General features: G+C 37.4%; 1 protein-coding gene across 5 annotated transcripts in view; it reads left to right on the forward strand.

The window, feature by feature from the left end:
- ACMSD (aminocarboxymuconate semialdehyde decarboxylase) overlaps window positions 1-10,730 on the forward strand; it is a 44,735-nt gene extending 34,005 nt beyond the window's left edge. For all 5 annotated transcript variants that reach the window (XM_038181739.2, XM_038181740.2, XM_005020287.6 and 2 more), the window contains 4 exons: window positions 1,085-1,180; window positions 1,647-1,819; window positions 10,158-10,256; window positions 10,560-10,730. In XM_038181739.2, the coding sequence (XP_038037667.2) occupies window positions 1,085-1,180; window positions 1,647-1,819; window positions 10,158-10,256; window positions 10,560-10,622 (431 nt within the window). In that variant the 3' untranslated portion in view covers window positions 10,623-10,730. The remainder of the gene's footprint in view (window positions 1-1,084; window positions 1,181-1,646; window positions 1,820-10,157; window positions 10,257-10,559) is intronic.
- The last annotated feature ends 2,887 nt before the right edge of the window (window positions 10,731-13,617 follow it).

Here is a 13,617-nt window from a genome sequence, read left to right on the forward strand (position 1 = left end):
GGTAAATGTGGATGACATTGAATAACCAGAAGTAGGTTAGCTTGCTACTTAGAAATGGAAATGTTTAAGACTGATTCCACCCTCACTCTTTTTTGTGTTTTTGTTTTGTTTTTCTTTTGTTTGTTTTTCAGAGGTTTGCTCTGCCTCTAGTAGAGATGCTCTGAACAATATATGCAATAAGTATATAATACATGTTCTGCAAAACACTCTTGAAAATCGTAGTGTCCCAAGCAACAGTGCATTATTTTAGAACAATATCAGTTAGTCTTAATCAGAGCAGGTTCTACAACATAGACTTAAAAAGAGATTAAAATTGTTACATTTACCTAACAAAGCATAATAATCTACACTATTTTCCTAATTAGTCTAGAAGACTTTGCATCTGAGAGTACAGAACAAACATGAATTAAAGACACCCTTTTGTGTGGTATAGGTATTGTTTCCACCAAGAAGAGGGTAACTCCAACAGTTCCTTATTTCCAAGCTAAAGTTATGTACATAAATGACATAATATTCTAAATATAATAGGTGTGCTCAGAAATGGAGGGTTGATATAGGAACCTAAACTCCTGTTAGATCCCTAGCACTGGGCATCCAAGCTATTGAGAGATATCAGTTCTTTCTAAACTGTAAGAAATTGGCACCATGTCATAACTAAACCGCAGTTCCATGTTGGAATATGCCCCAACATGTATCTGCTCTACTTTCCACACAAAGAAAACCCAGAAGCACAGGTGAGAAGAGAACATGGTAGATTCCAGACTTGCCTTTGAGCCAGGATAACTGTGGAGCTAAGCCAGTGAAATGCCGTTCAGGACATAACCCAGCTTGCCAGACAGCTGTCCCTGTGGTATAGGATAAAAAGTGGGTTTAGAATTCAGAAGATCCCAGCTTCTTGTCCCATTTCCTCATTTAATTTAATTAGCATGGAGGACTATGTTCCTCTAGCAGGGAAAATGCATAACCTTTAGCAGCTGCTCTGTAACTTACTTTTTCAGTATGCTCAAGGCTTTTTGAGGAAAATGAAGATAACATCTAAAATTCAAGGTTTGGCCATATATGATAAAGCTTTTTTTGTTCCTAGGCATGCCAGCAGAAACAACTATGGCCATTTGTTCCATGATTATGGGAGGAATTTTTGAAAAATTTCCTAAGCTTAAAGTTTGCTTTGCACATGGAGGTGAGTAATATACTTGGTTTTCAGTTGAACATGGTACAATTGTGTTTTCTGCTATACCAGTTAATGTGGTTACCACCGTAAGCCTGCCACCTGCTGAGTACTCTTAGCCCAGTGAGGATATCTGCCAGATGGGTTGCTCATACTAATGTTCTGTAGCATGTTTCAGCCAGTGTTTGAACTCCTATGGTAGCCTTTAAGGAAATTGAGGAGTGAGAGGAGACAGGAGTCAGTTTATGGGCTTAGGGAAAGGAGGAGTAGGGAGCAGTAGGAATTTGGGCGTTACTGTTGTGAAGTGGGGGAAACAGAGAAAGAAGGTAATGAAAGGGAAGGAATAAAAGAATTGCCAGTACAGGGCACTTTCATTCTATATAGTTAACAATAAAACTTACGTATCTCTTTGTTGATAATGTCACTCTTTCCCTCCTTCATATTTTCAATTTCTGTTGCTAAAAATTTGTCCTTGTAGGTGGAGCTTTTCCATACACAGTGGGGCGAATCTCCCATGGATTCAACGTGCGCCCTGATCTGTGTGCAGTGGATAATAAGGTGGATCCAAGAAAATACCTTGGTTCATTTTACACAGACTCTCTTGTCCATGATAGTGGTGCACTAAGGCTTCTAACAAGTGTAATAGGAGAGGTGAGTTTTAATGCTTCCAGAAGTAGGTAAGTCATTCTGAGATTATTTCTCTCTATGAAATAGCAAAAGGAGAAGAAAGGAAGAAAGCAAGAAAAAGACAGCATATTCACCTAGTTACTATTCACCTAGAGTTATTATAAACTGACGTGCTTTTGTAGTGTTGATTATGTTCCTTACTATAGTAGGGTGCTTTTGAGGTGCTGGTTTTAATCAAGGAAATCATCCACTGTGAGCCAGACTAGTTCACAGAGACTAGTTCCTTGCATAAGGTTAACCAGGATTTAGAACTGCGGGAATGGCAAGACGTTGCATCAGGGAAAGGTCAGGTTGGATATTATGAAAAGATTCTTCTCTAAGAGATGATGTGACACTGAGACAGGCTCTCCAGAGAAGCGGTCACAGCAACCAGCCTGATGGAGTTCTAGAACCATTTCAACAATGCTCTCAGACATAGGGTCTGGTTTTTGGGTGGTCCTGATTGGAGCCAGGAATTGGCCTCAATGTTCATGGTGGGTCCCTTCTGACTCAGGATATTCTGTGATTCTAGGATGGGACTGCAAACAAAGGCTGCCTCATTTGGAGCCTTGCTTTTAAATGTCTTAAGTGCATGCTACTTCAAGTGCATACCTGAAGAAATCAAGTAGTATTTCTGCTTGGCAAGTTGAAGGCATTAAAAAGTCAGTAATAAAGATGATTTTTGTGAGCATCCTGGCTAGCACATTAAACATCACGGCCTGCAAAAATATTTTAATTGTTAGAATAGAATGTGAAGAAATCTTTGTACTTTTGCAAACTGTTTAAACACAAACAGTGTGCATCAGAAAAATCCAAGGCCATTCAAATAATTCCTTCTTATTAGTAATTCAAATGATTCCTTCTTATTATTAAATACTCAGGAAGGAGGGGAAGACAGCATAACTCTTGCCAACTTCTAATGGATAGCTACAAATCAACAAGAGGCTTGTATTTGTGTCCTGATCTCTTGATCTCACCAGATAACAAATACAGAAATACAAACTGTTGATGTTGGCTTTCTTGTGTCGACAACTGTATTCATCTTCCTGTATATTAGTTTCTAGGCTACTTAGTACTTCCTCAGGTATGAGGCTGTTGTCGCCAGGGCCTCTTGTATGACCAAAGTTCAGAAAAACAGCTAAGAAAGATGTTTTCCTTCTTTTTAGAGAAAAAGTTACTGTTGATTTCCCATTTTTATCATTAAAGTCTGAATGGGTTGCTGCAATAAGTCTGTACAAAAACTGATACAGAAATGACTTGCCTGGGTCAACCAAAAATAATAAAGCAGAATAAATTATTGCTTTTCCTTATCTTGGTACTGTGGACCCAGATCACATCTGTTTGAAATCCATGGGTTTTCAGTCTGTGCTGCACAGGAAATCTGTATCCTTGAGATTGGACTCAGCTTCCCTACAATACTTTCACTTTTTAGGAAAACTGCATTTGAAGATACATGAAAAATTCAACAGTGACAGCACATATACACCTTGACACAATGCTGTCACAAGATTTTGTGAAGTGTATATACACAATGTATTTATATACGGATACAATAACACTACAGCTGTAAGAACAGGAGGGAGAATATTTCTCTCTTAAATCCATCATGAATCAAAAATAGATTTGTAGGAGAAGCCCCATAAAATGTGCAAAGAAACTGCCATGAAGCTTTAGTTCCATTATCAGCAAGAAAGATAAATCCCGGCTTGATTTACTTGTCAGAAGATCTGCTAATGAGCTCTTAGTATTGGCAAGTTCTTATAACATCAGTGGGTATTAACTCAGGTGGCATTTGCCAAGTTCTTTCCAGGCATATTACAGCATTTTTTTGGCAATGTTAGCCCTCCTGAGCACTGATGGAGAGATCTATGTCAGGGATGAAGTTTTAGGCACCAAACTCATTATTAACAAAATTCTAGGGCTCCAGCCCAATATTGATTTCTGTTAATTTCTGCTACCAACCTTTAAATGGTAAATATATCATGGTCAACAGTAAATAACTTTTTATGATGTATTATTACCTTTTGAATGTAACTGTAATTTACAGTATCCAATGGCATTAAGTCATTTTGAGAAAAGATTTGAAAATGTTACTATATGTGATGTGCACTTCAACTTTATAAGATACCTGAAAGCTTATGGAATAACTGTTTGGCACTTGCCTTCTGTTATCTCATTTTCCAAGAAGTCTCCCCGCATCCAGGCCATGTTTGTCATAAGTATATTCTCATTCTACATACAGGCGTAGTATAGCAGGGATGAGTCTAGTTCTTGAATTTTAAATTGCCACATATAGGTGGTCAGATACCTTTGTTGTTGTTATTATTTATTATTATTGCCAAGGAGACAAGACCACTTGCTTGTTTTGTTGTATGCATTTTTAAATGTTGGGAGACATTTTGCCATCATTAGAAAGACCTTGGTAAATTAGAAGCTGTGAGATTCAACATAGCTGAAACCCACACATCCTTTTTTTCTGGTCTGATACTGTTTTTAAGTTAAACTATTGAATTCAAGAGCAAAGCAGGAAAGAAAGTACAACAGGATGCTTAATACATTAATACATTACTGAGGAGCTTAACTTTTTTTATTTTTTTCTCTTTAACATGCATAGAATTCAAGTCTCAGAGCAGTTCTGCTTTAGAGTAGCAAGTTAGCTTTCCACCTCAAGGCTGCTCTGAGCTATGGTGACTGTGGGAATTGTGCTGTCTATGCATCATGCTTAAACTCTTAACTTCCATACCTTGCCTCCTAAGAAGCAACACATAGACTGTATAGCTGGTAATTTGTTGTGGATTGCAATTGCCTAATCTAAAAGTTACTTGGCGTTGTTAAAAATCATGTGCAGGAGCCTCTCCGGTGTCTCTTCCCTTGCCCACAGATTTCTGAAATTAAGCTTCTTGATGCAATACATTAGCTCAGTGTACTACTTGGGATGTTGGTATCCTTAATTCTCTGAGTGGATTGAGCTCAGCAATATGACATGAGGTGGAAAGGTCTGGGAGAGGTTACTGGCTGAAGGGAATGGAATAGGGCTTCTGCAACTGATTCTATTCTTTAAATTCAATCTGAGAAACTGGATTTGCTGTCTTTTGTTTTCTATCTGATAGGAAGTAAGTCATCCTCTTCCCACTTTATTGTTCTGCCTATGACATATTAGTGTTGTCATTTAAGTATCTATCTGTGCTTGTACTTGGCTTTTAATGAACACAGTTGTGAAGTCCAGACAATAACAAATGTCTCTGATGATAACAGCAGTAGAATCTTTCCCAGTATAAAAACAGTGCCAGAAACAAGGAATTATTGAAGGAAAATGAAAGATTTAAGATCCAAATACAAATTCTGCTGTGTACAGTCATTTTACATTAAGTCTGGTCTTGCAGGTATACGTTACCTTTGCACTCTTGTTTTCAACAGCCTCACTGATACTTACTCATATTCTCTCATATCTCTGTGATAAGATGGCACATTTTAGTTGTTGTGCCTGTTACCCTTTCTATACACATAAATATTATCATCCACTCTTTGTATCTCTACATAATACCGAATCATGTATTTTACATAAAATTCTTTTGCAACCATTTGCCCCTATGTAGCTTGTAGTCTAGGGAAGAAAGACTCCTTAGGTATATTCAATTTGTGTTGGGTTCAAGCAACTCTCTAGTCCTCTGCTGCATGCCAGAGAACATTCCTGCTTAACTGGTCATTAGAAGATACCTCTCATGGAGTAGTGAGCCTTCACTGGACCTCTGTAGCCTCTCTGGGATCAGATTTGGTTACCCTGTGGAGGATGCACTGCAGGGCTGGGCATTTGTGAAAGCACAGGGATTCCCTTTCAGGCTGTTATTTTTTAGTAAACCCTTTTATTGGTGGAACATGCTAACTTTTATAGCCAATTTCTTTTTTAAAAGTCTTATAGAAATTTAGATGAATTTTATCTTCTTCCTACCACCTCTTTCTTTCTGGTTTAGGAGGCAGTCCTGCTTTGTTCAGTATAATAATTATTGTTTCATGAGAGGCAGCTTTCTTTGCCAGGTTGGGTATAATCTGAGCTCGACTGACCAGTTGATAACTTTAGTGAGTAGTAAATCTACTTTTTTCAGTGTGCGTCTTCATTTTCACTATCTCCTTTGCAGAATGTTGTGTTTTATATCAATTTTTCACATTAACAAGTACAAACAGAATGCAGATATCTAAACAGAATAAATGCAGCCATCCTGTCTTGGAGGGGGAAAATACTTGGGTGGTATTGGGTGGTTGGCCTCAGGGCCAGAAAACCGTCTACAGCCTGCTTTATCTACAAGTGCATACACAGTCTTTGACATGACTATGTCTGAGTGGGCCATGTGCTGGCAATATAATTAGCCATGCCTGTGTTACATCATTCTAAAATTCCCCTACTCCAAGGGATTCCTTATCCAGAACAGCACTGATAGGATGGAGTGAGCTCTGTTATCTTTAATTCTGAGGGGAGAAGGTGGGGGGAGAAACTGAACAGGTTGAAATCTAAGCTCTACTTTGCAGAGGTTCAGAGCAATGTGAAGTCCATTGAATTAGTAAAATACATCACCTATATAAATTATATGAGGTAGGAAGAGCTTTGAGTCAGGCACATAAAATGAGCAGCTATTTATTTTACTGGCTAAAGATCAAGCTGCCAAGAAGAAGCACTTGATGGAAATAGCGTTGTATTTATGGCAGATATTTTCAAGAAAAGTCTCAGTCCAGTGGAACTTCTCATAGAGCCAGATTTCTTTCAAAATAAAGGAGCAGTTTAATTAAAATGAGACTTTCTTCTTTCTTAATGTGAAACACAGTAAGAGTTACGTGTATTTAACGAAGAAGCAGATTTGGCTTCTTGTTGCAATATTTGGCAACCATGGTACTGAAAAGTCATGAGTCAGATCCCAAAAACTCAAATGCTTTTAAGAATTAGAACTTGGAAAGCATTATATTGTCTTTCTCTTTTTCAAAGCCTAGGGCATCTTATCCTTGAAGAAACATATTTTCAAGCTTCACTTTATAACCATGAAGATGAAAAACTTCCCTAATTTTCCCATTAAAGCTGACGTTCTCACATAATACCATTCCAAAAGTCAACTCATGTGTTGGCAGAATAACAAGGGTAAGATGAATAAATGCCAGGCTAAAAACATTGCGATTGGGTCTCTCGCATGACGTGTAACTTTATAAACCAAAGGTTTGAAATAGGACAGCTCTCGGGAGTATAGCTGGGAGCTGTTCAGGAAGGGCATCAGTGTGTGTAAAGATCTGCATACAAGTGGCATCAGGTCCTCAGGGAACAGCCATTACGTGGTATCAAAATGTCATGTGTGGGCCTTGAGCTTATGAATATTAAAATCCAGGGATAGCTCTGAGTCACGTACATTTAACTTCAGCCCTTCTTAGTTTGGGGTGCAGGTTAATTGGAGCCTATCCCAGTTAAAGGAGGCAGGAGTAAACATTTCTGAGAAATACTTTTGTGAGGCTGCAGATTTGCTGCAGTCCTTTGCTCTCCCCACAATGAGGTAGCATGAAGTGAATAAACTAAACAAAAAGTCCCTAAAGATTCTGGCTATAAAAAGTGAAGATCTGGGTTGGCAGACGATTAAATGATTCAGTGCATCTCTGCAAAAACCTCATGGTGATTCTTCAGCGTCCATCACCAGCAGGTAAAATGTTCTCAGGCCCGAAGGTGGAGCTGAACTGGCTATAACAATCTGGCCTTTTCTTGAGATGTATTCCGACAGCAGGAAAGAAGGTGAGATTCAGGAGAAATACAATTTTTCACTGACGTAAGAGGAAGAAACCATGCTTGACATTCTTTGAGATTCATTTCAAGATTCAGGTCTGTACTGCTGTGAAAAAAATTCTCTTGAGCAGAAGGGTCTGTTGAGGCAAATTGTCAGCCATATTTACCTTTCTGAAAGGCTAGAGGCTTCATTAAGTGCTTCATTAAGGCATTGAACATTAAGGTCTACTAAGGAAAATGAACTTTGCTGATATCTTTATAATTTATACACGTACAATGATAGACAATATGCCAGGAGTATTGTTTATCTGCAGAGACTTCACAGGACTTCTCTGAGGCCAGCTGATAAATACAAGGATTGCAAACCCCATTTTACAAATGGGTATAAACTGAAGCTCAAAGATTATAAATAAATAGCAGCAATAATTCTGCTTCTAGATGTTCTCATTAATTTACAGCTCTTAATTTTACCGTTTATGAACAGATCCCCTGAAATACAATGAAACACTGTAAACTAGAGGAAAATAGAAAGATAATTGAAATAACATATACAGATTATTCCAATGACGGAGTGAGATTTCTTTCTGCTCTGGTATACAGAAAACTTAAGCAAGAATGTACAAACCTTCCTGACCTTCTTAACTTTCAGTAATAAGGAGCTGAGGAGGTACTTTCTCCTTTACTAAGAAATCCGTTTTCCAATATAAAGTTAGTATGCTAATTGGTATGGGGTTTTTTTTTGTTGTTTAGTTGTTGTATTTTTTTGTGGCATACATTTGTTTTTCATATGTGCAGAAAATGGCTTTGGTACCAGATTGCACTTTATAATGAATAAAAGAATGTATTTGGCTGTTTAATCGTACACATACCCAAATATATTTTGTTTAATCTGCACTCAGAAATTGATGCAGTAGACAGAGGAATATAAATTCTCCTGTTCTAATCATATGGCAGGACTTCTGTAATAAATTATAATACAATAATATAGGAGAGAACAATAGAATTTGTATCTGGATTTCCTGTAAGGGTTCGTTTAGACTCTTTCACAGACTCTCTGGTGACATCTATTGGAGGTAAAATAAATAAGCAGCATTTGGCAAACAAGAAAAAGAACAATTTCATAAAATAACTGAAATATGTTTTCTTTGTCCTATTTCAGTACTGGCAACTGAATTTAAATGCTATAACAAGTTCCCCAAAATTCATGAGCTTGACTTTAAATTTATGAGACATTTCAAAACATACATTTTTAATGAAAATGGTGGTTTTCAAATATTCATGTCTCCAGGAGATGAAGCTTGAAAGAAAATAGACTTTTGATAAAATCAAGTGAGTTGGCAATATTCAATCTCTAGGGTAGATGATAATATGAGAAATATCATCGCGGCATGGAAATGAACATATAACAATACGAACCCATTGAGAATCTGCCTATTCGTTTCCGCCTCTGATAACAGGAGTGATGCATACAGATTCTTACTGAATTTTCTATTCCCTTACTGTTGCTTTCAGAAATAAATCGGATCATGTCACTCAGATTCTCACATACGGGTTTCCAGCTCACAGTTAATACCCAATCCCAGTCAAAGACAATGACATTTTAAGAAAATCATAGGCTTCCAAAAATATAGGAAATTCAGAAATGAGATTTTGATTGTATTATCTGAAGCTGAATACCAGATAAATTATGAAGTTAAATACCAGTTAAATATTTTTTGAATTTAAATGTTTGTAATAGTTCTACATTTTACCACGCTAAAGTAGCATCACGTTGCAAGTATTACAGCTTTTAAAGTATTTCATGAAAGACAGTTTTGATTGCTTTGGGTTGTTTGTTTGTTTGTTTTATTACACATTCTTTTCAAGTATATATAAATTCAGGTTTGTCTGAGTGAGTGCATTTATGTGTGTGTATACTCAAGAATTTCAAATTCAAGAATCCAAATCCAAGCTTCTTTTGTGAGTTTGGTGGAGAACTTCCTGAGATCCTTCAAGGAATCTGCCAAAAGATTTCATGGTCTTTTTGGACAGCAGTGCAGAGCATGCAAATAACTTCCTTGAACATGAAAAATAATTCAGAAGTAGAAACAGTACTAGTAGGGCAGGAGATGAAAAATAGATGCATTTTGTAACATTTCAAAGCTGCTCCACAATAAAGAAAGTCGATCTCCATAGGAAATTACCATTTGTACTTGTACTGTAGTCATCGGAGCAGCCGCTCAATTCCACATGCCCAGGTTTTACATTTTGAATTTTCTGTATATCAGAAATAAAAGTACTCAATGCTTTAGTTAGGCAACACAGAAACAATTAAGAAACAGACAATACTATTTTTAAAATTTAAATTCCCAAATAATCTTGAATACTTGTTTTTAAGCTTTGTTGTTTTTTGTCGTTTTTTTTTTTTAATGTAAATTGGAATCCAGAGACTATGTTCACATTCACTTTCATAATGAATCAGTTCAATGTATATATTTAACTTCCTGTGATTTATTCTAAATTCCAGAAAGCATGTGAAACTATATCCTTTGTTGATACTACAGAATGTGCAATGTGTTTCTTTATCACTAGGACAAAGTTATTTTAGGGACAGATTATCCTTTTCCACTGGGAGAACTGGAACCTGGAAAACTGATTGACTCAATGGAAGATTTTGACCATAAACTGAAGGTATAATTTGGGTGGATTTTTTGGGTTTTGTTTGCTGCGGGGGTGAGGGGGGGGAGAGGAGAAGGGCGGGGGGGGGAGGGAATGTATCATTTTTAAGGCTCTAGTTTTAGACCTGGGGGGGGAAAAATATGAAAAATCAGTGGAGTACAGTAATTCCTGCAAAGATTGGAAGAGGCCCTTCAGTCTCTTTAAAGCAATTCTTGAGAGCATTTTAAAGCAAGAGTGAAAGCATCTGAGTAAAAACAATTGACTAAAACATGACTTAAATACACACAAACATATATAAGTGTTTTATTTTTACAGGATAAACTCAAGGCTGGCAATGCTCTGGAATTTTTGGGTCTTAGCAGAAAACAATTTGAATGACTATGAAGATATTAAAAAGACCAAACTTCAGATAAAACATTGACTCCTTAGGGATACTTCAACTTTGCATGTGCAATTGTACTGTGAAAAATAAATTTGACAAGTACGTTTCAGTCTACTGTTATTTCCAAAACAGGGGAACTGGAAATGCATGATATACAGAATTTGCAAGACTACTTTTGCCTTTATCCACTGACTGAAACTGCAGCATACAGTATGTCAGCCCAGCACTTTGAGCATGTGCTCTGACACTTTGTAGATGTGGTAGGCAGAAAAAGGTCTATGCAGGGATGTGTTCTTTTTAGCTGCTGCCTATGCCCCTGGCAATTAATTGATCAGGAACAATTGGAACAAAATGATTGTTGGTGCAAAAATGAGGAATTTGTGTAGATAATACTTTATGCATCACTGTTAGTGTCAGAATAAGTAATGCTGCTTAACATTGGCATGGATTAATGTTAGATGCCATAAAAACACTTTCTAATGGTAAGGTTGGATACTTTAACTGTTGAGATGTTAATGCGCTTTCCAGTTTCAGTGCTGCTGTAAGTATGGAAAGACGGTTTTCTTTGTAGGCTACTCAAATGGGTTTTCATGATGCCTCAGAAGGGCATCCTCCTCCTGAGAAGTTTTTGTGCTAGTCAGAACAATGCTGTTGTTCACTGAGACTCTCCATCCTCATGTGCACGTTTGTTTGCTGCATCAGGTGTCACTATTTTTCTGTTTAGTCTCCAGCCACTCCAGGAAAAATAATATTAGGCAGAGTTTTGTTTGCGGCTGTGTCTGTAACTGTCCTTATAATCACAGAATGAACCTGAAGGATTCAGCAGGTCCTGCTGATAACAGCCTCTGTTGGACTACTGAGAAGGCTTTGTCCTTCTTTATAGAGTTAAAAAAAAAAAAAAAAAGTGTGTACAGTTTAATTATATGTTTGCCCAAATATTGCATTTCAATCTTTCCTTTATTGCTTCTCCAAATATACCCCATTAAAGACTAATGGATATCAGAGGCAACTCAGTAGTAGTCAGCAACTCAGAGATTTGGGCCCTGTGAATATTAGGTAAGAGGAGGAAAAAAAAAAAAAAAAAAGGCCTAAATAAAACTTCTTTAACAATATTAATTGTCCTCAGGTTTGCAAGACTTCTGTTGATTATTTAAATATCTACATGCAAGTATTGAGTTAACTGACTGATTTTTCAACCAGATTGTTTTAATTAAATTTCAAAGTAGAAAAAAGGCAACTTTCTTCTACCTTCAGTATGTTTGATTTTCACAGATGTTGAAATGGATGTAAGAGGAAAATATGTTATGATTCCTGCAATACATTTTAATCAGATTAATCAATTAATTCTTCAGCTTTTTAATGATCAAAACCTGTTAAGTGAGAATGCACTGTTGCATCTTCGGGGACAGAGGTCAGAAGCTTACCCAACAGCAAACCCAGTATTTAATTACCTTCACCTATGACTGAAGGGGTGATTGCAGCACTCTGCATGACAAGTAAGTAGTGCATACCCTGCATAAATCATATTCATTATGTACTGTCATTATTTAATGATGTTCTACTTATTCTTGATGTATTAAGTTTTTTAAGCCAGGGATATAATTCTGTCTTCCTTTTTTTTTTTTTTTTCCATTAACAATGCTGATTGATGTAAATATAAATTACATAGACAAGAACATTCCTAATACTCTTCCATGAGTTTTTAAGGGAACTAAAAATATACAGAGAACACTTGAGTTCCAAAAGTTTTGCACAATGATTTAAACAATGAGATAAAACACTGCACTTCTTTAAGATTGCTAAGGGCCCAAAAATATGATGGCAAAGGTAAGCTCTTAATGACAACAGAAGCCTTGGTAGTTGAATTTAAGGTGGACATGCAAAATCTTAAAGATGTTCTGCAATTGGAAAGATCGGGCCAGTAATTCCATGCTGCATGGTATTTCTGTATGTATGATTAGGGTTTTGTCATGTCTGGTTATAAAATCGTAACTGCTTATATAAAATTAGCACTGAAGTTTAGAAGAACTAGTTGTGACCTCATTGTAAGTGACCAAAGCTGCTGTGCAATGCTAGTGGCACATGCTACAGGAGAAGAAGCTCTCGTTTTGAGCCATGGTGATCACCACTTTAAATACAGACACTTTTTGGTACCTTTGGACCACTGAATGCAGTTGTCTCAAACTGCTACTGAAAATTGGTATCTATCCTGTGTGAGCACACAGGGAGAAATATCTGCAATTAGCAGGTGATAAAATAGATTTAAATGACTTTAAATGAACCCGGTTCCCTGGGTACCTCACAAAACATTACACAGTGCTTATTTTTTTATTTTTTTTTTTGTCAGGAGGAGGGAGGGGTTACTAAAATGCTAAACTCAAACCTGTCAAAGCTCTTTAAAGTTTTCTCCTACCCCTGCTGCATATTCCCATATGACGGCTTCTGCCTCCTTCTTCGTGCCATTGCGTGCTATTTGTGAGGCAATAAATAGGATCACTGAAATAACCGAGATCTGAAGAAATCTGTGAGCCTTTATTCATACAAAAATGTTCAGAGAGGCAAGAGGCGAGTTACACCGAGCTGCCAGCATCCCTAACTGCTGTCTAAGAAGTATGATACAACAGCACCTGGCAGCACCTCAGAGCAAGACCTGCTCCACTAGGCTTTTTGTTTGTGTGGGAAGTCCCTTAGACACGCAGTAAGCGATTTTTTTAACCTGGTCCCAGCAAAATAACCAGTGCCTGGTGCTGGGCGAGCCTCGACAGCTGGGAGCAGGCAGCAGCCGGGGCGCCGCTCCTCACACACCCACACCCACACCCGGTTCTGAGGCAGTTACATGAAGTTGGGACACCAAAGCTCCACTCGTGGCTGCTTCCACGTCGAGGGGAGGTGCTGGTTTTTAAACTTTAGAAGGAAAAGAAAAGCACGCAAACGTTAGGAGAGATTGAGCGTTTATTAGAAGTAAATTTATCAGACGGGAAGCGCGACTCA

Source organism: Anas platyrhynchos, chromosome 7 (assembly GCF_047663525.1).
Source record: "Anas platyrhynchos isolate ZD024472 breed Pekin duck chromosome 7, IASCAAS_PekinDuck_T2T, whole genome shotgun sequence".
Taxonomy (NCBI): domain Eukaryota; kingdom Metazoa; phylum Chordata; class Aves; order Anseriformes; family Anatidae; genus Anas; species Anas platyrhynchos.